Raw genomic sequence first — 23,875 nt, 5'->3', positions numbered from 1 at the left:
GTGTCACATGTTCTTGACTGGAAGCTCCTGTTAGCAATATGGCTGCAGCATTCTGCAGCAGCTGGAGTTGCCTTTATCCTGCAGTGTGAGAAAGATGGTAAGCTTCCTTCACGTCTGAACTGACAGAAACAACGGCTACATGTCACTAGACACATATATGTTATCCACTCCATAGTCTGGTACCCATTTCCTGAACCTCTAAGTTTCTTCAGTGAAAGTGCTGGGGAAGCAGATCTGAGCAGAGTCGAAACTTTGCATAATAGCTGGTGAGCAGCAGATTTGGTCTGGAGGGCTGCAAAATGTTCCTTCGCAAGTGACTCTCCTAGCAGGATTGAACCCCCTCCCCATCTATGAATGTGGGAGGTGTGTGTGTGTGTGGGGGGGAAGAACATGCCTTCCCCCTTGACTGAATGTTTAAGTCTTGCTCTGTGAACCAGGAAAAGAAGGAAGCTCCAGATACGAACAGAAGTGAGCATGGCCTGTGTCTTTCAGAGGCATGTCTGGTCTGGAATACAAACTCCCCTCTCTGGTTGGCAGTGGTTTCATCCAAAGTTCATTGGCACTTTCATCCTATCTATGTAGGAAGTGCATGCTATGCTGAGTTGTTGATCTTCTGCTGGCAGAAAAATATACCTGCTGAGGTTTCCCTCATTCCTCCTGCTTCCTGATATAACTGCAGACTCTTTGCAAGGTTTCCTCACACAGTAAGTATCTTTCCCAGACCCACAGGATGCTCCAGTAGCTGCTGAATTATAAAGACTGCTCCTGTTTCCTACCTGTATTCAAGGTTTGATTACGTTCTTTCAGATAATCTCAACCTCCTTCTTCTCCCCTTGATGAATTCTTTCCCTTTTCCAGATTCCCTCTTTCCTTTTCCAGATTGGAACATGCCTGGTTTTAAATTAACTGCCTTATTCTATAAATGTAGCAGTGGACGAAAGACAGGACAACAGGCCCACCCACTGGCTCTTCTGAGAGACCTGCTCCTCCTGGCTCCTCTCCTCCCTGAACTATCTGCTCTTGGCAGTCCTCCACCTGTTGAGAGAGAAGGGAGAGCAATGCCTCTGCTGAGAGACCCGCTTCATTTCACTTCTCTTCTTCCCAAACAGATTCCATGCAATTTAGTAATCAGTTTCAGATTTTTGAAGCTTTACTTTACTTTGAAAGTCTCCCCCCCCCACCTTTGGATTGTCTTTTGAGATTTTAAGGCACTGAGTGGGGAGTGTTTGCTCTGCTCTTGGTTTACAGCTGTTGCGTAAAGCTGTTCTGGCCATGTTTGCAGTACTGAAAAAGTGGAATGCGGTAAATAAATAAATGAGTATCAAGGGTTCCGTAAACGGACAAACGTTCACCTCACCTGGCCACCTATTGGCAGAAGCAGGAAAGTGGAAAGACTATTTTGCACTTCAGATAAACAGTGTGAGAGTAGCCCCAGAAGCAGTTGTGCATGTGTGTGTACGGAGGGGTGTGTGTCCTTTTTTAGGCAGGTGTGGCTGTGATGTAGCACTCCTTTCTTGCGTAAACTGATTTTCCTCCAGTTGATGCATAGTGGCAGTGATCCAGAGGAGGTGAATGGGGCCTATTTCCTCATGGAAGTGAAGGTGATTGGAGTTCATTGTGTGACTATTTTGTGTCCAAGATCTTACTGAGATTTGAAAGCCTGATATGATCTCTCTCTCTCTCTCTCTCTCTCTCTCTCTCTCTCTCTCTCTCTCTCTCTCTCATCTTCAGTTTTTCAGTGTTTTCAATGGCTTATTTCAAATACAAGGGGTTCGTATTTGCTCCCCTTTTGATATCTGTGGAAACACTCAGCTACGTGGAAAATGAACTCCAACTGTTGGATGATGATATAGTGAATGTCACTTACCCCAAGTCAGGTCAGTAGTGCAATTAGGTAAACAGACTTTTGATTTAGAATTAAAGTATCCACTAAGCCTGCCAGGTATGTTTGTTTTTGACATAAGTCATGAACAGCCACCATGTAGCTGCATATTAAATAAATAAATATTTAAACCCCGCCCATCTGGCTGGGCTTCCCCAGCCACTCTGGGCGGGTTCCAACCACATATTAAAATACATCAAACATTAAAAGCTTCCCTAAACAAGGCTGCCTTCAGATGTCTTGTAAAAGTTTGGGAGTTGTTGTTCTCCTTGACATCTGGTGGGAGGGCATTCCCCAGGTTGGGTGCCACTACCGAGAAGGCCCTCTGCCTGGTTCCCTGTAATTTAGCTTCTCACAGTGAGGGAACCACCAGAAGGCCCTTGCGCTGGACCTCAGTGTCTGGGTAGAACGATGGGGGTGGAGACGCTCCTTCAGACACACTGGACCGAGGCCATTTAGGGCTTTAAAAGTCAGCACCAAAACTTTGAATTGTGCTCGGAAATGAACTGGGAGCCAATGTTGGTCTTTCAAGACCGATATTATGTGGTCTTTGCGGCCGCTCCCAGTCATCAGTCTAGCTGCTGCATTCTGGATTAGTTGTAGTTTCTGGGTCACCTTCAAAGGTAGCCCCACGTAGAGCGCATTGCAGTAGTTCAAGTGGGAGATAACCAGAGCATTCACTACTCCGGCGAGGCAGTCCGTACCAGATGGAGCTGGTAAACAGCTGCCCTGGACACAGAATTCACCTGTGCCTCCATGGACAGCTGTGAGTCCAAAATGACTCCTAGGCTGCACACCTGGTCCTTCAGCGGCACAGTTACCCCATTCAGGACCAGGGAGTCCTTCACACCCACCCACCTCCTTTCCCCCCAAAACAGCACTTTTGTCTTGTTAGGATTCAACCTCAATCTGTTAGCCGCCATCCATCCTCCAACCACCTCCAGACACTCACACAAGACCTTCACTGCCTTCACTGGTTCTGATTTAAAAGAGAGGTAGAGCTGGGTATCATCTGCATATTGATGGACACCCAGCCCAAACCCCCTAATGATATCTCCCAGCAGCTGCATATAGAGCATGGGGGAGAGGACACAACCCTGAGACACCCCACAAGTGAGACCTTGGAGTCATCTTCAATAGCTCAAGGAAGATGTTGAACCAGTGTGCAGTGGTTGTGAGAAAAGCAGATTCCATGCTGGGGATCTCTAGGAACGGAATGAAAACAAAACTGCTGCTAACAGGATGCTGCTCTCTACTTTCCCGTAGGCCTCTGGGAGAAACAGGATGCCAGACTCAATGGGTCATTGGCGTCATCCAGAAGGCTATTCTTCTGTTCTCAGTTGTGCCACACTCAACAAAAAAATATAGTCAGTTTCTCCACAGGAAACCGTTCCAGAATTTTGGGGTCTTGCCCCATAGGAAGGTGCTGAATAGCGAGAAGAGGAAGAAGATTCATTGAAATTCTTATGTTCCTCTAAATGCTTTTCAAGGGCCAGGTATTAATGCACAATGATTGACTTGTGGATTTCCTCCTAGGTACCCATTGGATGGCAGAGGTCTTGAGCTTAATCCAGAGTCAAGGGGACCCTTCATGGGTTCAGAAGGTACCACTGTGGGAAAGGGCACCCTGGATTGAGTTGGACGAACATTTGAAGATTGCCTTGAAAAATCCTTCCCCAAGGATCCTGAATACTCACCTGCCATTCCAGTTTTTCCCCAAGTCCTTCCTCCGCTCCAAGGCCAAGGTAAGAGAGGAACAATGGACACATCAAGACTGCCTTTGACTCCTGTCTTTTTGACACACAGATGTGGGGGATTTGGGAACACTTGACACAGCCTCTTTACAGGAGGATGCTATTTTTTGTACTAGAGAATGGGGAGAAGTACTGGGAATCTCCTTAGAAGTTTCGTGACTGTGGAAGAATTTAAATTAGACATGGTCCACATGCATAGTCAGTCCAGGTCCTCACTGGAGGCTTCCATTGTTTCCATGTCAGGTTTTATTTATAATGCCTTCAGTTTGCTGCCACAATCTGCCTAATGTTAGCGTTGGGCTGCCTGGGCCCTCCCTAAATGTGGCCCTGCCTTTGTTACAGGTCATCTATACTCTGCGTAACCCTAGAGATGTGATGATTTCAAGCTACCACTTCATCAAAGGCTTTAAAGAATGGAAGGATGCTGGAACTTTGGAAGAGTTCATGGAGAGATTCCTGAGTGGGGAAGGTATGGAAGGTGGCAAATCAGCCACTCGTGTTTGGTGTGACCCAGCACCAGTGATACCGAATATCAGAATGTATATATTTTTAGCTAACGCAACAGTCCTATCAGAGAACTATAATTCCTAGTTGGATACATGGAGAAGGGGAGAAATGGGGAGGGGTCCTAAATTTGTTATTTGCTTTCAAAGAAAATCAATAAATGCCCGTTCAAATGGGCGAGAAAGGCACTAAAATGAGAATAGGGTGAAACTTAAGGAAAGTCCTTAACACGAACAAGACAATAGATCAGAATCGATGATAGCAGACATTCTCACTGGTGGCAGAAACAAAAAGAAACCTTAATGGAGAAAGCCCATTAAAGTGTAAAATTGTTGACTCATTCAAACATTTACTTCTTCTGTACGTGGATAATGTCAGTAGATAGATCAGTCAGCAGGTGGCATTGGACTCAGGGTAGCGTTGAAGTCTCCTGTTACTGATTTTGTTCTTAAGGGATAATGCAGTTATTTTCCAAGTTCCTGACTGGTGTTTCCTCTACGTCTACAATAGCATCCTCTACTCCCTCCCACAACTCCTTACATTTCATCCTTGCTTCCCCTTTGCTCTTCCAGTGGGTTATGGTTCCTGGTTTGACCATGTGAAAAGCTGGGTGGAGATGAAGGAGAGAGCCAACATCTTCTTCATCACCTATGAAGAACTACGGCAGGTAAAGGTCCAATTTTAACTGTGTGGACCTGCAGCCCCAATTCTGACATTATTCACACATGAAGCTGCCTTCTTTTTTTGAAAGATTCTAGTAATATTGGCTAGAAAGGGATTCTGAGCATGTGCAAAATTTGGTGCTACCTCTACATACACTGCATATCATGTGCTGAGTACATTTCCTTATTTCTACATTGGAGCAGATGTACCAATAACCTGCTTTTCTGCTGCAAAGGTAATGTCTCTTGCTAACTCAGGTGCCCCCTGTGTTCGGTACTGGCTGAGGAGAGGTGGAGACAGAGTGGCTTCTGCAAGGTGACAACAGCAAATTCCACATCCCGAAGACATTCATTTTGCCCAAAGCCAATTCCGATATAAGGAGGAGGTGGAGTTGCGGGCTCACGCCCCCAACAACTGTGCGTGGCTGGCTTTGGCCCTGCATGACCTGGGGAATCCTTGGGCCGCATCAGCCCCAGGGCCAGCGAATCGGCTGGCCCCGGGGGCGTGGCCTGGGTCATTTAATGCCGGTGCGGCCCCGGGATCTCCCCTTTTCATCCTCGCATTCCGGTAAAGATTTCTGGGTGGCCATTGCCTTGTCCGAAACCTATGGAGGCCAGTGCCTAAGGCACGCCCCTGAGCAGTGACCCCTCGGGGAGTTTCTAGTGATGTACACCTCAGGGCTCCCCCTACTGATGTTAACCCTTTACGGTTTTCATGCTAACAGGCTGAAGCAGGATAGTCTGATAGGACCAATGCCTAAAGCCAATACCGCTCTTATCTGTAACCAATAAAGTTGTGGCCATTTTTTGCCCATTAACCTAAACTAATGGTGTCCTGTGTCTTCATTTATTCCAACTGGTGGGAGGCGGGAATTGCCATGCAATGCACATTGCATACTGGTACTCATGCTCTCTGTGTGCCTCCTGATGAAGGGCAAGCTCTCTACATCACATGAGGATTCACAGCCATTTCCTTTTACTTTCTGCAGGACCTTCGAGGCAGCGTGCAGAAGATCTGTCATTTTCTTGGCAAGGAGCTGAACAGCCAACAAATTGAATCTGTGGTGGAAAACGCCTCCTTCCACAAGATGAAGGACAACAAGATGTCTAACTTTTCCACAACACCAGAGAACATTTTTGACCACACAAAAGCAACGCTCATGAGGAAAGGTAATAACATTGGAGTGCCAAGGAATAAGGCCACAATGCTGCATGCCAGGGGTGAAGAACCTCTTCTTTTTCTGTGGATGTTTGAATGACTCACAGAAAAAGTCTATCAACAACCAGTCAATAGATCATAGAGTCAGAGCTGACTGTGAACACAGTTTGCAGGTCCAGAAGGGGTACAGTTTGCAGGATTGCATACCTTCCTCTCTGTGCAACATCCCATCTAAATCTGTTTATTTCATGGGTGTCCAGATCTAAATAAGAAATTATTCTGAAAGAGGCAGTCTGGAGAACAGGGGTGTTTCTGCATGATTTTGAGTCCTGGATAATTCTGGGGACTCCCTGAATACAGGTTGCAGATTCTCCAGGCCATCAAGACACAGTAGTTGCCTCAGAGTTGTTTATGCTAGAGTTGGCAGGTTCTGTGTCTTTCACGTTGATTTGGAAAGCAAGCAGAAATTCAGCAGACAGAGCAACAGACACACAGTTCATGGAGATCTCTGTGGTGCAATAAGAAAACATGTCTGGATGAGACACCCAGCTGGTCCAGGTACCCAACATGCATGCATTAGTGCTGCTGGAAAGCCAGATCAGAAGGGTGGGAATGGCTGGGGAGGGGCTCAGGGCAAACAGTCAGGGGGCATGTTCTTTCCGCCCTAATGTCAGCATATTCTGTGCCCTTCACATTTATTTGGAAAGCAAGCGGAAATTCAGCAGTTAAACCATTCCAAATCTCTGCATGTATACTTTCCTGAGTCCTATGCTATAGGGCCACAGAGTCTGAGTTCTCCATCTCTAAAGCTGCAAAGGGAACCCAACTGAATGATTTATCACCTCAAAGTGGTTAAAATGGATGTGATAACAAAGTGCCCCACTGTGCCCTCATTGACTGGTTGCTGTTCATGAGAGAAAGCTTGGTATGGAGGTCCTTGAGGCAAGCTTTTATGTCATGTGCAATCTGAGGTGGTACCGTCCTCTAACAAGAATGGACCATACCAGAGACGGCATGTTTGCCTCATCATCAGAAGTGGTAAATGCGTAAAGAGCAAGCAGGACCCACTGCCAGATGTAGAAGGCTACAGTTCTTCATTCCACATACAGATGCTGACGGGATTTGCTGCTGCATCTAAACAGCGAAAGAACAGTGTCCTCTATTTTACCTGAGGGCAATAGGCTTTTTTTTTTAAAAAAATAATTTTTATTAACAGGCTAATCACATCACATTATCCAAATCACATTAGTTCCAAATTATACAGCCAAATTTTAAATTTTGTTGGGGGTACCCATACATCAAGCTCCGCACAAGTCCAAAACTCCAAACGAGTCCAAACATCACTTATATTACTGCTTTAATTAGACAGTTCTATCCAGTTCAATCTAGATAGTCCTTTTTTACTTTCTTTCTCTTCTTGTTGTTATAGTATATTCCTTTCTTTGCGATCTCTGATAATTTTCAAAAGCAGATTGAAAACAGGCACCCTCTGTGTGGGCTTTGTACTCTTCAAAGATCATATCGCTCAGGGACAGCCTCTGTTCAACGCTTCCATAAAAAAAAAAAAATCTCCGGTCTGTCCTTTACTTTTCTCAGGCTTGCCAAATAAATCAAATGAATCAGGAGGCTCTGTCAGGTCAAGCTTGTGTTCCAAGATTCCTTCTCTTTCGAACGATCCTGATTCTCCTCCCCCGTCCTTCTTTCTCTGGCAAGCCTGTCTTGGCGAGACGCCATTTTTTAACTGCGTCATAAAATTTTTCCTCTTTCTCACCGTTCACCAATCCTCTCTCCTGTTATAATCCATCCCACACAGTTCTTGAATTCCTGCTTGTGATTAATAAAAACGCAATGATCCTATTTCTATCTGGGGTGAAGGGTTATTAATATCACATCGTGCAAAGAAAAAAAAAGTTTTTCCTCCACCCCCCCTTCATTCCAAACATACAGTCTCCTAGTGGTGATTCATCAGAAGATTTACTTATCCATCCGTCACTCCCGGTCACAGAGATCCATTAATCAGCAGTCTTATCTCTCGAACATTACTTGATGTATGTGCTTCAGTTTCATTCCAATCATATGTTTCCAATTATAATTCCAAGCTGAAGCTAACCAGCACGCACTGATTGGAATCGGCGTCAGGAAGATCTGACTTCACCGAGGGCTCGTGCCAAGTGTTCGGCACCCCCATCTCTCGGATCAGGGGGTGCATTGTGAACACTGCTGGCAAGGCAGGGCCCCCATCTCCTGGGGGGGGGTAGGAAGACTGCATACTTCCCATAGCAGCCCCTTAGTTACCTCGTATGGGTCAGAGAGATGTTATTGTCGGCCATCTTCCAACGCGCCATCTGGGGGCCCCCCCGAGGGCAATAGGCTTTTAAGGGACAGACATTGTAGCTCTACAGCTCAGCACTGCTTACTAATGCCTGAGCATGAGGAAGAAAAGCTCTAATTTGAGCTGACGTAATTTCAGGTGAACTTGTTTGTGGTTGGCATTTGCTCTTGTGTTGTTCCAGGGATCTCTGGAGACTGGAAGAACCACCTGACAGTGGCGCAGAGTGAACGCTTTGACCATGCTTATCGGGAGAACATGTGTGGTGTGAATATGACCTTCCCTTGGGACTGAAGAATGCCAGATTGTTGCTCCTGCTGTTCTCCACATTCTTATGTATCAGATGGATTGGGTATTTTCTGCTGAATAAACAGATACCTGATCAGGAATGGTACAGTTGCTGTTTTTTGTTTTTTGTTTACTAAATCACAATGTGGCTTTAGAGCTCAGGGGTCTCACTGCGTCAGCTGAGACTGAGACACCCCTTCTACATCGCCTTCATAGACCAGATAATGGCCTTCAAACTCTTCACACTGCTCAAGATAGGATGTCCACCTAAGCTTCACAAGATGATTTTCTACTTCCATGAAAACATGCCCAGGTCCATCCAATATGAAGGCTCATCCTCAGATGCCTTCCCTGTTTGTGTTCTTTTTTAAAATGCATGTACTGCTCTTAAAACAGTTCCTCTCTGAATGCTAAAGAGCAGGGTAAACTGAATAAATTTATATAATGGGTTAGAGACTGGGTAAGTGAATATTTATCTGTTCATTCATAAAATTTTTTATATCCCACTGTATCATAAAACCAAACAATAAAATCACAAAAATCTAAGAACAAGTTAAAAAACAAACAAAAATAAATTAAAAGCAAACAGCAACAGACCATAGTGGGAGATGTACTCTTAATGGCCTGCACTGGCCTGGCATAACAGAGAATTTTCAAGCAGGCGTTTAAAAGGTGGTACAGAAGGCTCCTGCTGAATCTCTGTTGGCAAGGGGTTCCACAGGGCTGTTGGAATTCAAGCCCGTTCAGAGGTATGTGCCTATCTGTTCAGGCACCGGCTGAATTCCTTAGACCTCCCTCCGGCGACTCCCGGCAGGAAAAACATACGAGGTCCGTTCCGGCGATTTTCCTCAGGCTGTGAGAAAAACACACCAACTGCTTCTCCTCCTCCCTGCTCCCTGCATATCCCCAGGGAGGGGAATCAGACACAGACAGAAATGTAACTACATGCTTTTATTCCTGTCTTTAGCAGTCATACAGTAAAGATGTCTGCTCTCTTCAACAAACAGAGAGAAACTCCAAACTCCACCCATGTACTTCCAGTACAGGTCATATGACACACACACTGAGCTAACATCCGGTGCTCAGTACAGAATGGACTGCCCCTTTGTTCCCATGGCAACAGTCACACACTTCCTGTTTGGCTTTCCAGCCACAAGCAGCAGACCGAGCTGCTAGAGCCTTTGCTTGCTGCAGCATTGCTGCTTTAGAATAACATACTCCCCCTAAAGTATCAATGCGTGCTGCGAGCAAAGCGTCATCCAGAGAAGAAAACAAACAGTTGTTATACTTATAACATTCCCCTGTTGTTTCAGTTCCACCCTTGGAACTACCCGCCACTGGTTTTACCAATGTACCTCTCTGGTTGTGTGACTTCCAAGGAATGAGTGCTTCTGCATTACCTTGGTTAACAACTCTCTGTTGTGCCTTTGTCTCTGACTCAGACACAGCTTCAATTTGACCTTGGTCGTTTACAACAGCAACAGCTAAGTTAGCAAACTCTTGTGAATACCTCTTGGGTGGTACACCCTTCGTTGCTCTCTCAGACCTACGTAAGAGGTGCTGCTCTTCTTTGCTTTCTGGTTCAACCTTTGGACTCTTTGGAGAACCAGTACCCATTGTAAACAGTGGTTCATCCTCCTCTTCTGAGGGTCTAGTCATTACGTGAGATTTCCTCTCAATGACTGTGACAACTGAGCTGTCTGAGCTATCGCTGTCATCATCAGTACTACTGAACTCAATAAAATCAACATCATCATCATCATCAGAATCATCATCATCACCTGTGGGAAATGTGTGAACAATCACTCTCTCCTGTTCAGGAGCACTCTCTAGAAATTTTGTGAGAATCACCTTACCAGATTCAGACAAAATTACTCTGTAGAGACCCTTTTCATAACCCACAAAAATGCCTCTGGCATTCTTTACTCCACCCGGAGCTTCTGTCCTCACATGAGACCCAAAAACCTTGAAATGGGCAACAGAAGGTTTTCTGTGGAACAGTTTCTCAAAAGGAGAACTTCCCAACTCTTTTGAAATCTTTCTCAACCACGTATAACAAAATGACATTAGCGACTCAGCCCAGTACTCATGTGGCAGATGTGAACTAAGCAATTGCGCATGCATTCCCTTTTGCAATTCTTTGTTCACCCTAACACAGACACATCTGTTCCAAGCTTCTTCGGAACTAGCAATTTTGTGTCTTATCCCTTTCTTCTTCAGGAACCTCTGGAAATCCTGTGAAAGAAAAATTGGCTTCTCATCTGTGCAAAGACAATTTATGTCAGCATCATGCATATTTTTAACCTTGTCACAAAACTCTTTAAACCTTTCTAAGGCTTCTTGCGGTCTCTCCAAAAGATAAATCCAGACAAAACCTGTAAAAGAATCAACACATATTAGGTAATACTTTGCATTGCCTCTAGATGGTGCTAAAGGACCAATCACATCAGCATACACCCGCTGAAATGCCCTGTTGACCCTCGAGGTCACCTTCTTGGTGTTCTCCTTGGCTACACCTGCAAAAGAAACCATGTTAGAATCACAAGAATTACATTCCATGTAATCACTTTGATAAAAAGTCAACAAATACAGTCCATCTTTCTCTTTGGCAGAAAGATACAACTCTCCATCTTTGTAGATCTCGCAGTGTTGATCATCATAGGACAGTTTTAGTCCCTTCTTGGCAATCTGCGAAACGCTGAGCAGATTGTACTTCAACTCTGGAACCAAATAAACATTGTTTATAGTCAAGTTCAGACTTTTAAGATACACAGTCCCAATTCCGGTGGCTTCCAGCTCTTGACCGTTGGCTTGTTGCACAGCGAAGCTTTGCTTCTTAAACGTAGAAAATAGTCCTCTGCGTCGACACATATGCTGCGTACACCCAGTGTCTAGAACAAAGAAATTTCCGGCTTCTGGTGTGGCTTTTAGGGACATCAAAGCCTTTGCAGTCTTTGCCTTTGGCTTGGTGTGACCTTTGTCTGACGCCTCAGACTTTGTGGAGCTTCCCTTGGCTCCTTTCTGCTGACGTGGCTTCTTACAGTACCGCTGAAGATGCCCAGTCTGTCCACAATTGTAGCATCGGACAACGTTCAAAGCTACAGCGTTTTCTCCAGTAGCAACAGCAGCGGGGGTGTCAGAACTCCGTTCTTGTCTCCCCCTGTCCTTGACTTCCAGGGCGGCAAGTCTGTCATGTTCATTCAGAACGACGGCAAAGACCCTGTCCGATGTTAGATCAGCTGCTGGGAGAGACCCCAGCTGACTGGCAACTGTTTTGTAAGTCCGATTCAGGCTGTTTATCACCATGAAGCAAAACACTTCCTCCTGCAGACGGAAATTGCGTTCCAACATCTGTTGACGCAGAAATTTCATTTCCGTCAGGTGCGCTTGAACATCTCCATCAGGTGCAAGCCTCAGGTTGGTCAGCTTCTCAAAATACAGCAACGCTGAAGAACCTGCATCTCTCTGATGTGTCCTTCTCAGCGTGTCCCAAACATCTTTCGCGTGCTCTAAATGCTGTATGTGAATAAGCTGAGAGTCTGACACGCACAGAATTATAGCTGTTCTGGCCTTCACATCCTGTGACTCCCAAGCACGTGTTGGTGCTGCAGGGATGGGGTTCTCAATCACCCCAAACAGTCTCTGATTCTGCAGCAAGGCCTTCATTTTAATAGACCAAGATGCATAATTGTCACTGGTCAGGAGGGGTGGAGAAGGCAGGCCTCCCCCCTTCTTGGCATCCATTTTGAGTCCTTGCATTGACTCTCAAACACAAGCCTCTAAAATCCATAAGCTGGCTTGTTTACACTCTGTGCACCTGGCAGCTATAACACTGGCCGCTTTGGAAAGTCCATTTCCAACAGTTCCTTTGGGCCTAAGTCAAAACAAAACCTTGTTTTTGCCTCTCCGAGGCAAAGCCTGACTCCCAGCCCTCTCGTGATACTGGCCTTCGTTGCTAAGCAACAGCATTCCTTCCCTTGGACAGGATTAACCACAGGAATGTTTGGAATGCAGAGCTCTTCTCTCTCGGAGCTGTTTTTCCCAAACGTTGCTCCCTTGAAGCAGAGAATGAATCAATCTGCTTTCACACTTCTAAGCCCGAAAATCGCATACCTGGGCTCCGTGGCTTGGCTCAGCTTCGTCTTCCCGTCTGGTCAGCTTCTGGCTGCAGAGGGATTAGCCTCACACCTCAGGCTTCCATGGAGGCCACTTCTTGATGCAGAGGTCGATGAAAACAGCAACCGGCGTCTGCTACCACTGTTGGAATTCAAGCCCGTTCAGAGGTATGTGCCTATCTGTTCAGGCACCGGCTGAATTCCTTAGACCTCCCTCCGGCGACTCCCGGCAGGAAAAACATACGAGGTCCGTTCCGGCGATTTTCCTCAGGCTGTGAGAAAAACACACCAACTGCTTCTCCTCCTCCCTGCTCCCTGCATATCCCCAGGGAGGGGAATCAGACACAGACAGAAATGTAACTACATGCTTTTATTCCTGTCTTTAGCAGTCATACAGTAAAGATGTCTGCTCTCTTCAACAAACAGAGAGAAACTCCAAACTCCACCCATGTACTTCCAGTACAGGTCATATGACACACACACTGAGCTAACATCCGGTGCTCAGTACAGAATGGACTGCCCCTTTGTTCCCATGGCAACAGTCACACACTTCCTGTTTGGCTTTCCAGCCACAAGCAGCAGACCGAGCTGCTAGAGCCTTTGCTTGCTGCAGCATTGCTGCTTTAGAATAACAAGGGCAAGGCCAATGACACTGAAAGCTCGGTTTCTTGTTGTCAAATGAGACACACCAACTTGGGGGACAATTGAAGATGCCCCTGCAGATGATCTCAGTGATCGAGCTGGACTAGAAGAGTTCAGGTGATCCCTGATGTATCCTGGACCAGGTTGTTCAGGGCTTTGTAAATCAATGCAAGAACCTTGAACCTGGCTCAGTAGCAGATGAGCAGCCAATGCAGCTGTTTTAACAGTGGGGCCACATGTTCTCAACTAGAAGCTCCCGTTAGCAATATTGCTGCAGCATTCTGCAGCAGCTGGAGTTTCTGAACCAGACCCACAGGCAGCCCCACAAGGAACACATTTCAGTAATCTAGCCTCAAGGCTACCAGTGCATGAACTACAGTGGACATGCTATAGACTGGGGCAAAAGCTATTCTCAGCTGGCATGCTGCTTGAAGAAAACTGGGAAGAGCAAAGACCAGAAGAAAAAGAGGAGAAGAGGCAGCCAGTGGTGGAAAGTTCTTCACAAGTTGAATTACAGGCTGATTCACACCTATTCCAGTGACGGGGGGGGGGGGGGCAGGGATCTGGCTAAGTCAGGTTGAGGCAGCCCAGGATTTCAGAGTGATCCATGCCTAGTACAGGACGTGTCGTTGGGTGGGGAGCCTGAGGAGTCTGCTTTGCTAGGATGTTCCAAGATGGGAATCAGTGGTGTAACTAGGGTCCCTTGTGGCCCTTGGCAAGGAGCTTAATTATGCACCCTTCCTCAAATTGCCTTTATCATGCAGTGTGAGAAGGACGGTAAGCTTCTTTCACGTATGAACTGACAGAAAGAGCAGCTTCATGTCACTAGACACATATATGTTATCCACTCCATAGTCTGCTACTTGATTCTGGCTTCACTGACAGGGACCCATTTGCTGAACCTATGAGTTTCTTCACTGAAAGCTCTGGGGAAGAAGATCAGAGCGGAGTTGAATCTTTGCACAACACCTGGCGAGCAGCAGATTTGGCCTGGAGGGCTGCAAAATGCTCCTTCACCAGTGCCTCTCCCAGCAAGATTGAACCTCCTCCCCATCTATGAGTTGGGCCTACTGACTTTCAGTATTTAAGTCTTGCTCTGTGAGCCAGGAAGAGAAGGAAACTCCAGGCTCAACTGTAGTGAGCATGGCCTGTGTCTTTCAGAAGCATGGCTTGAATAGAAACTCCCCTCTCTGGTTGGCAGTGGTTTCATCCAAAGTTCATTCGCATTTTCATCTCATCTATGTAGGAACTGCATGCTGTGCTGAGTTGTTGATCATCTGCTGACAGAAAACTATACCTGCTGAAGTTTCCCTCATTCCTCCTGCTTCCTGATATAACTGCAGACTCTTTGCAAGGTTTCCTCACACAGTAAGTATCTTTCCCAGACCCACAGGATGCTCCAGTAGCTGCTGAATTATAAAGACTGCTCCTGTTTCCTACCTGTATTCAAGGATTGCTTATGTTCTTTCAGATCATCTCAACCTCCTTTTTCTCCCCTTGATGAATTCTTCTCCAGTTACCTTCTCCCTTTTCCAGATTCCCTCTTTCCTTTTCCAGATTGGAACATGAATGGGTTTTAAACTAACTGCTATAGTCTATAAATGTAGCAGTGGAAGAAAGACAGGACAACAGGTCCATCCACTGACTCTCCCCCTGCTCCTTTCCTCCCTGCTCTTGGCAGTCCTCCACATGTTGGCAGCTGTGAGAGAGAAGGGAGAGCAATGCCTCTGCTGAGAGACCTGCTTCATTTCACTTCTCTTCTTCCCAAACAGATTCTATGCAATTTGGTAATCAGTTTCAGATCTTTGAAGCTTTACATATGGTTTTTCTTCCCCCTTCCCCTTTGGATTGTTTTTTGAGATTTTAAGGCTGTTAGTGGGGACTCTTTGCTCTGCTCTTGGTTTACCGCTGTTGCATAAAGCTGTTCTGCAAATGTTTGCAGCTGTTGAGCAAGGTTGACTGCTGTAAATAAATAAATGAGTATCAAGGGTACCATATAGGGACAAAAGTTCGCCCTCCCTTGCCTCCTAGTCACAGAAGCAGGGAAGAGGAAAGACTATTTTGCACTTCACGTAAACAGTGTGAGAGTAGCCCCAGAAGCAATTATGCATGTGTGTGTACGGAGGGGTGTGTGTCCTTTTTTAGGCAGGTGGGGCTGTGAGGTAGAACTCCCTTCTTGAGTAAACTGATTTTCCTCCAGTTGATGCATAGTGGCAGTGATCCAGAGGAGGTGAATGGGGCCTATTTCCTCATGGAACTGAAGGTGATTGGAGTTTATTGTGTGACTATTTTGTGTCCAAGATCTTACTGAGATTTGAAAGCCTGATATGATGTGCACTCAAAACCAAGTTCATTGGATTTTCCCACCACCATACCTGGAGGCACCACCCTATTAATGGCCCAGCAATTCCTCCTGAACTCTCCCTATTCTCTGCTGAAGCAGAGAAGGGGGGGGGGTGTCAAGAAGCTGCTGAAGAATCACGGGAATAGCCCTCTCTGGCTGCAAGAAGCTCCTCCCATATCCTGGTCTCAAAGAACACGCAGAGAAGAGACAAGAGATATGCAGAGACTGTTGGAGACTGCTTGGGCAACATCCTGCAGAGGAGGAGCCTTAGAAAGTGTGGAAGAAAGGGACATTCAGTCCCGACAACAGCTCTACAGTGGTACCTCGGATTAAGTACTTACTTCGTTCCGGAGGTCCATTCTTAACCTGAAACTGTTCTTAACCTGAAGCACCACTTTAGCTAATGGGGCCTCCTCCCTGCTGCCGTACCGCTGGAGCATAATTTCTGTTCTCATCCTGAAGCAAAATTCTTAACCCAAGGTATTATTTCTGGGTTAGCGGAGTCTGTAACCTGAAGCATATGTAACCACTGTATAGGGGAAAGACGTACCAGGAAGTATTGCTGAGTTGTTTAACGTTTCCTTGAATAAAGCATTGATTTCACTGACAACGGACTCTGCCACTTCGTGCTGAACACTATCTGACCCAGCAATGATACAAATGACATGTACTCAGAAGTGAGTTTCTTGGGATTTTTCCACCACACCTGGTGGCACCACTTGAGCATCTTCTGATGGCCCATCACCACGTCCTGAACTCTCCCCTTCCTCCTGCTCCCCAGCTATTCCCAGAGTTTTTCTAGAACAGTAGCTGCACGAATGTCCCTAAGGATGTGGCATAATATTTCTCTCTCCTTCTCTCTCTCTCCCCTCATCTTCAGTTTTTCAGTATCACCAATGCCTTATTTCAAATACAAGGGGACCCCATTTTCTTCAGAATTTTTTTCAGAGGAAACACTCAGCTATGTGGAAAACGACTTCCAACTGTTGGATGATGATATAGTGAATGTCACTTACCCCAAGTCAGGTCAGTGTTGCAATTAGGAAAATAGATTTTGGATTTAGTGGACAAAGTGCCCACAAAACCTGGCAGCCATAAGTTTGCTATTGACATAAGTCATGAACAACCACAATGTAGCTGCATAGAGGTAGAATTGTATTGCAATATATAGGACCATCTTAAACCAGTTCCATTCCTGGATAAAGATTTCTCAAGGAGCAGCAAGCAAATAAATAAATTATAAGACATTTACAAATGAAGGAAGATAGCAAATAAGTTGAATATCTGCATAGAACTGTCTACCTCATGTGAAAGTTACATGTTTTTCACTTTCTGAACTACACAAAGTGAAACAAAGGCAATCCCTGATTTTTGCAATGAGCTTCTTCAGCTAAGTAATGTGTACAAAAATGCATATAAGTGTACATAAAATGCATACTTTAGTGGGGAAAAACATAGAAATGCATTATATTGGGAGGGGGAAATGTTTGTAAAAATGTGCAAGAAATTTCACAAACTGACGTGGAAATATGGAGAACTGATTTTAAGATTGCAAAAATGAGAATTCAAAATAGAAATATTATACAATCCCTAGCCACTGTTGATGTTCACAGAAGGAAGCAAAAGAATCCTTGAAATTCCTGGGGAAGTCAAGAAACTTTGAAAAAAAGAGAGATTTCCAAATCATTCTGTCTTTCTGGAATATCTTAACCCAGATATTTACAGCGCTCATGAGCTGAATTGAGAATATTCCCAGGAGAATTTTATATATTATGTCATGCTTCTGTCATGTCACTAGGAAGGCTTTTGGTGCTGAATATGGGTGGTGTGGGTGGTTCCCTTGCAAAGGGTCCCATCTCGAGGGGGGTTTATAATCATAATCACAATCAAAGCTATACTTATATGGTTACCAACTGAGAATTATTAAAAAAGCAACTGTACCTCAAGATATTATTGTGAAAATATTTTGCGGAGGTGAGGGGAAAATTTTGTCCTTGCTCAGGACACCATATCACCAAAGTCTATCTCTGATGCTGTGTCAGGATAACTATCTCTACAGGTTGATTGTATATAGACGAATAAGCCACCTTTCTGGTATAGTCATTTTTCAAAAATCCTCATAATTAACACCCAGTTAATTTAATAATTGAATTAAAACAACATGGATGGACAAGGGCACAGCAAGGTGACTGTCCACCAGGATAAAGATTCTGTGAATACCCACAACGCAGGAGCTAAATCCTAGGGCTAGGAAGTCCATAGTAAAGCTACTTAGCAGTATAATTCAAGGAACCACAGGAAACTAGATTGGAACCCAACAAGTACATCACAAATCTAGCAAGCAGGAAAGTCAATGGGTAACTAAGTTAAAAGAAGCAAATTATCAAGACCAGCAGGGGTGTGGGGTTTTTGCATTGTTTTGCACCCTCTGCCATTTGTATGAATATCTCCCCATGTGTATGTCAGAAGTGCCATGAGTTTCAGGCTCTCAGGGAACAAGTTCCTTCCCTCGAAGCCAAGGTTGCAGAACTAGAAAGTGTAGGAGGCAGAGAAAGTGGCCAAGGAGACCTTCAGGGATGTGGTAGCTGGGTGGCCCTCCCACAATGACAGTTCTCCTGCTGTCAGGAAGAACGAAGGTCCTGAGAAAGGAGAACATCACTTTGAAGAAGAGGGAGGCATTCCCTTAGAAAGGATCCGTTTCTTGGAAATTGGTATTGGGACCTGTGCTTTTGTAACTTGTTCATAAGTGATCAAGTAGTGAGGTGGCCAGGTTTGCTGACACTAAAAATAGATGGTCAGTAAAATGGTGAATGAATTTAATGTAAACAAGTGTGAAGTAATGCATGTTGGAGCAAAACATCTCAATTTCCCATACATGCTCATGGGGTGTGAAATGGAGGTGATGGAGCAAGAGCGAGACCTTGGAGTCATCTCAAGGAAGATGTTGACCCAGTGTGCAGTGGTCGTGAGAAAAGCAGATTCCATGCTGGGGGTCACTAGGAATGGAATGAAAACAAAACTGCTGGTAACATAATGCTTCTCTCCAGCTTCCCACAGGCTTCTGGGAGAAACAGGATGCCAGACTCAATGGCTCATTGGCATCATCCAGAAGGCTATTCTTCTGTTCTCACCTGTGCCACACTCAATTAACGTTTGTAGGTTTTCAAGAAGCTCTGTGACAATAATGGAAAGAAATATTGTTTTATAATAATTGTTAAGATTAATTTGGTTAAAAAAACAAAACAATATAGATGTAAGAAATGTGAATAATTGTGAAAACATGAAAATTTCCAGATAGACTGAAGGAAGTCTGAAAGTGGAAAGATTAGATTTGGATGTATAATTGAAATGGAATTTTAAAATTATTATTTATTGTTAAATTTGAAAATTTTATAAAATATATATATATATATAGTCAGTTTCACCACGGTAAACCATTCCAGAATCTGGGTGTCTTGCCCCATAGGAGGGTGCTGAATAGATAGAAGAGGAAGAAGAAGATTCATTGAAATTCTTGTGTTCCTCTAATTGCTTTTCAAGGGCCAGGTATCAATGCACAATGATTGACTGGTGGATTTCCTCCTAGGTACCCATTGGATGGCAGAGGTCTTGAGCTTAATCCAGAGCCAAGGGGACCCCTCATGTGTTCAGAAAGTACCACTGTGGGAAAGGGCACCCTGGATTGAGATGGATGATCATTTGCAGATTGCCTTGAAAAATCCTTCCCCCAGGATCCTGACTACTCACCTGCCATTCCAGCTTTTCCCCAAGTCCTTCCTCCACTCCAAGGCCAAGGTAAGAGAGGAACAATGGACACATCAAGCCTGTCTTTGGCTCTTGTCTTTTTGGCACACAGATGTGGGGGATTCTGGAACACTTGACACAGCCTCTTTACAGGAAGATGCCATTTTCTGTACTAGAGAATGGGGAGAAGTACTGGGAATCTCCTTAGCAGTTTCCTGATTGTGGAAGAACTTTAAGTGTTCATGGTCCACATTCATGGTCAGCCCAGGTCCTCACTGGAGGCGTCCCCTGTTCCCATGTCAGGTTTTGTTTATCATGCCTTCAGTTTACTGCCACACTCTGCCTATTGATAGTGTTGGGCTGCCTGGGCCCTCCTTCAATATAGCTCTTCCTCTGTTACAGGTAGTCTATACTCTGCGTAACCCCAGAGATGCTATGGTTTCAAGCTACCACTTCATCAAAGGCTTTAAAGCGTTGAAGGACCCTGGAACTGTGGAAGAGTTCATGGAGAGATTCCTGAGAGGGGAAAGTATGGAAGGTGGCAAATCAGCCACTTTTGTTTGCTGTGACCCAGCACCAGTCATGTCCACCACCAGAAAACATTTATTTTTAGCTAACTCTACAGTTCTATCAGAAAACTATAATTCCCAGTTGGATATATGGAGAAGGGCAGAAATGTGGCAAAGTCCTACATTTGTCATTTGCTTTCAAAGAAAATCAATAAATGTCCTTTCAGATGGGCGAGATTGGCACTAAAATGAGAAGAGGGTGAAACTTAAGGAAAGTCCTTAACAGCTGGGTGAGATTGGCACTAACAAGAGAATAGATCAAAATCGATGATAGCAGACATTCTCACTGCTGGCAGAAAGAAAAAGAAACCTTAATGGAGAAAGCCCATTAAGGCGTAAGATTATTGACTCATTCAAAGCTTTACTTCTTTTGTACGTGGATAGTGTCAGTACACAGAGAAGTCAGTAGGCATTGGACATAGGATAGCGTTGAAGTCTCCTGTTACTGATTTTGTTTTAAAGTTCTGGACTGGTGTTTCCTCTACGTCTACAATAGCATTCTCTATTCCCTCCCATAACTCCTTGCATTTCACCATTGCTTCCTCTATGCTCTTCCAGTGGCTTATGGTTCCTGGTTTGACCATGTGAAAGGCTGGGTGGAGATGAAGGACAGAGCCAACATCTTCTTCAACACCTATGAAGAACTACGGCAGGTAAAAGTCCAATTTTAACTGTGTTGAGCTGCAGCCCCAATTCTGACATTATTCACACATGAAGCTGCCTTCTTTTTTGAAAGATTCTAGTAATGTTGGCTAGAAAGGGATTCTGAGCATGTGCAAAATTCGGTGCTACCTCTACATACACTGCATATCATGTGCAGAGTACATTTCCTTTCTTCTACATTAGAGCAGGTGTGCCAATAACCTGCTTTTCTGCCTCAAAAGCAATGTCTAAAATGCCCCTGGGAGACACAGTGGCTTCTGCAAGGTGATAACAGCAAATTCCACATCCTGAAGACATTCATTTTGCCTAATGCACATTGCATACTGGTACTCATGCTCTCTGTGTGCCTCCTGATGAAGGGCAAGCTCTCTACATCACATGAGGATTCACAGCCATTTCCTTTTACTTTCTGCAGGACCTTCGAGGCAGCGTGCAGAAGATCTGTCATTTTCTTGGCAAGGAGCTGAACAGCCAACAAATTGAATTTGTGGTGAAATACGCCTCTTTCCAAAAGATGAAGGACAACAAGATGTCTAACCGCTCTACAATGCCAGAGAACGTTTTTGATCATACAAAAGCAACGCTCATGAGAAAAGGTAATAACATTGGAGTGCCAAGGAATAAGGGCACAATGCTGCATGCCAGGGGTGAAGAACATCTTCTTTTTCTGTGGATGTTTGAATGTCTCACAGGAAAAGTATATTAGCAGTCAGTCAATAGATTGTAGAGTCAGAGCTGACTGTGAACACAGTTTGCAGGTCCAGAAGGGGGTACAGTTTGCAGGATTGTATACCTTCCTCTCTGTGCAACATCCTATCTAAGTCTATCTATTTCATGGGTGTCCAGATCAAAATAAGAAATTATTCTGAAAGAGGCAGTCTAGAGAACAAGGGTGTTTCTGCATGATTTTGAGACCTGGATAATGCTGGGGACTCTCTGAATATAGGTTGCAGATTCTCCAGGCCATCAAGACACAATAGTTGCCTCAGAGTTGTTTATGCTAGAGTTGGCAGGTTCTGTGTCTTTCACGTTGATTTGGAAAGCAAGCAGAAATTCAGCAGACAGAGCAACAGACACACAGTTCATGGAGATCTCTGTGGTGCAATAAGAAAACATGTCTGGATGAGACACCCAGCTGGTCCAGGTACCCAACATGCATGCATTAGTGCTGCTGGAAAGCCAGATCAGGAGGGTGGGAATGGTTGGGGAGGGGCTCAGGGCAAACAGTCAGGGGGCATGTTATTTCTCCAATAACATCAGCTACCTGAGGGGTTGCCTGCCTCACAGCTGAGCACGAGGAAAAACGTCCCAATTTAAGTTTACGTAATTTCAGGTGAACATCTTTGTGGTTGCCACTTGCTCTTGTCGTGTTCTAGGGATCTGCGGGGACTGGAAGAATCTCCTGACAGTGGCACAGAGTGAACGCTTTGACCCTGTTTACTGGGAGAACATGCGTGGTGTGAATATGACCTTCCCTTGGGAATGAAGAATCGCAGATTGTTGCTCCTGGTGTTCTTCACATTCTTATGTGTCATATGGTTTGGCTGTTTTCTGCTACCACTGCGCTAAATAAACATACCTGATCAGGAATGGAACAGTTGTTCTTTCTTTTTTTACCAAATCACAAAGTGTCTTTAGAGCTTGGAGGTCTCACTGCAGCAGCTACAGGAGAAATGCTGAGACCGAGACACCCCTTGAACATCGCCTTCATAGACCTGATGAAGGCCTTCAACCTCGTCAGCCAAAAGGGACTCCTCACACTGCTCAAGATAGGATGCCCACCGTAGCTTCACGAAATGATTGTGTTCTTCCATGATAACATGCCCGGCACCTTCCAATATGACGGCACATCCTCAGATGCTTTCCCTGTTCGTGTTCTTTTCTCAAATGCATGAATTGCTCTTATGAAAGTCCCTCTTTGAATGCTAAAGTGCAGGGTAAAATGAATCAATTTACTCTTAATCACCTTCAGGAAAGCTTCTATATCATGTACAGTCTGAGGTGGTACAAGAATGGACCATGCCAGAGATGGCATGTTTGCCTCATCATCAGAAGTGGTAAGTGTGTAGAGAGCAAGCAGGACCCATTGCATTTTCCTGCCAGATGTCCTGGAGAAGGCTGCAGTTCTTCATTCCACATACAGATGCTGATGGGATTTGCTCCTGCATCTAAACAGCGAAAGAACAGTGTCCTCCATTTCACCTGAGGGCAACAGGCTTTTAAGGGGCAGACATTGTAGCTTTACAGCTCAGCACTGCTTACTAACGGCTCTTTTTGGAAGCTCTCTGTGATGCAATTGGAAAAGGTGGCTGGAAGAGACACCTAGCTGGGCCAAGTCACCAACACCCAAGCATTAGTGCTGCTGGAGTGCCAAGTCAGGAGGGTGGGAATGGCTGGGGAGGGGCTCAGGGCAAGCAGTCAGGGGGCATGTGCTTTTCCCTCTAACTGTCAGCCACCTGAGGGAGCTGTCGCATGCCTGAGCATGAGGAGGAAAAGTTATAATTTGAGATAAAATCATTTCAGTCAAACTTCTTTGGGGTTGACATTTGCTCTTGTGTTATTCCAGGGATCTCCAGAGACAGGAAGAACCCCCTGACAGTGGCGTAGAGTGAACGCTTTGACCATGCTTATCGGAAGAACATGTGTGGTGTGAATATGACCTTCAAATGGGACTGAAGAATCCCAGATTATTGCTGTTCTCCACATTCTTATGTATCAGATGGATTGGGTATTTTATGCTGAATAAACAGATACCTGATCAGAAATGGTACAGTTGCCTTTATTCTGCAGTGTGAGAAGTACGGTAAGCTTCTTTTGTGTATGAACTGACAATGGCTTCATGTCACTAGACACATATATGTCATCCACTCCATAGTCTGGTACTTGATTTTTGCACCACTGGCAGGGACCCATTTCCTGAACCCTAAGTTTCTTCAGTGAAAGCACTGGGGAAGCAGATCTGAGCAGAGTTGAATCCTTGCATAACAGCTGGTGAGCAGCAGATTTGGTCTGGAGGGCTGGAAAATGCCCCTTCTCAAGTGCCTCTCCCAGCAAGATTGAACCTCCTCTCCATCTATGAATTGGGGAGGTGGGGGGAAGGGAGAACACACATTCCCCCCTGACTGTATGTCTTGCTCTGTGAGCCAAGAAAAGAAGGAAGCTCCAGACTCAACTGTAGTGAGCATGGCCTGTGTCTTTCAGAGGCATGCCTGGAATAGAA

General features: G+C 45.1%; 2 protein-coding genes across 7 annotated transcripts; both read left to right on the top strand.

Moving 5' to 3' along the window:
* Positions 1-540: 540 nt before the first annotated feature.
* On the top strand, positions 541-8,679 carry LOC310850064 (sulfotransferase 2B1-like). Of its 4 annotated transcripts, none has more exons than XR_014567204.1 (7): positions 541-704; positions 1,732-1,877; positions 3,419-3,627; positions 3,979-4,105; positions 4,713-4,807; positions 5,792-7,142; positions 8,332-8,679. XR_014567204.1 is itself a non-coding variant. In XM_083751152.1 (7 exons), exons 2-7 carry the CDS (start codon positions 1,748-1,750, stop codon positions 8,582-8,584), a joined length of 852 nt encoding a protein of 283 aa, XP_083607278.1. In that variant the 5' UTR covers positions 550-704; positions 1,732-1,747; the 3' UTR covers positions 8,585-8,679. The 4 variants fall into 4 exon arrangements, 3 of the variants coding, with proteins under 3 accessions (XP_083607278.1, XP_083607280.1, XP_083607279.1); XM_083751152.1 differs by having other exon boundaries at positions 550-704; positions 5,792-5,972; positions 8,475-8,679; XM_083751153.1 differs by lacking the exon at positions 541-704 and adding an exon at positions 1,107-1,124 and having other exon boundaries at positions 5,792-5,972; positions 8,475-8,679.
* Positions 8,680-14,430: 5,751 nt separating this feature from the next.
* LOC310850065 (sulfotransferase 2B1-like) lies at positions 14,431-23,326 on the top strand. Of its 3 annotated transcripts, none has more exons than XM_083751155.1 (7): positions 14,431-14,703; positions 16,560-16,705; positions 19,266-19,474; positions 19,826-19,952; positions 20,551-20,645; positions 21,071-21,251; positions 22,032-22,250. In XM_083751155.1, exons 2-7 carry the CDS (start codon positions 16,576-16,578, stop codon positions 22,139-22,141), a joined length of 852 nt encoding a protein of 283 aa, XP_083607281.1. In that variant the 5' UTR covers positions 14,431-14,703; positions 16,560-16,575; the 3' UTR covers positions 22,142-22,250. The 3 variants fall into 3 exon arrangements, with proteins under 3 accessions (XP_083607281.1, XP_083607283.1, XP_083607282.1); XM_083751156.1 differs by lacking the exon at positions 22,032-22,250 and adding an exon at positions 23,222-23,326 and having other exon boundaries at positions 14,549-14,703; XM_083751157.1 differs by lacking the exon at positions 16,560-16,705 and having other exon boundaries at positions 14,548-14,703.
* Positions 23,327-23,875: the final 549 nt, after the last annotated feature.

This window comes from Podarcis gaigeae (genome assembly GCF_964106915.1).
Source record: "Podarcis gaigeae genome assembly, chromosome: 8".
Lineage (NCBI taxonomy): Eukaryota > Metazoa > Chordata > Lepidosauria > Squamata > Lacertidae > Podarcis > Podarcis gaigeae.
The sequence above is the reverse complement of the archived record's forward strand: the minus strand, read 5'-3'. Positions and strand labels throughout refer to the sequence as shown.

What these genes read in the sequence shown, in the direction of transcription:
- LOC310850064 (XM_083751152.1), top strand. Translation starts at nt 1,748, where the DNA reads ATGGCTTATTTCAAATACAAGGGGTTCGTATTTGCTCCCCTTTTGATA. An exon ending in TGTCACTTACCCCAAGTCAG is followed by an intron (nt 1,878 to 3,418) that starts GTCAGTAGTGCA and finishes ATTTCCTCCTAG; the next exon opens with GTACCCATTGGATGGCAGAG. An exon ending in TCCTCCGCTCCAAGGCCAAG is followed by an intron (nt 3,628 to 3,978) that starts GTAAGAGAGGAA and finishes CCTTTGTTACAG; the next exon opens with GTCATCTATACTCTGCGTAA.
- LOC310850065 (XM_083751155.1), top strand. Translation starts at nt 16,576, where the DNA reads ATGCCTTATTTCAAATACAAGGGGACCCCATTTTCTTCAGAATTTTTT. An exon ending in TGTCACTTACCCCAAGTCAG is followed by an intron (nt 16,706 to 19,265) that starts GTCAGTGTTGCA and finishes ATTTCCTCCTAG; the next exon opens with GTACCCATTGGATGGCAGAG. An exon ending in TCCTCCACTCCAAGGCCAAG is followed by an intron (nt 19,475 to 19,825) that starts GTAAGAGAGGAA and finishes CCTCTGTTACAG; the next exon opens with GTAGTCTATACTCTGCGTAA.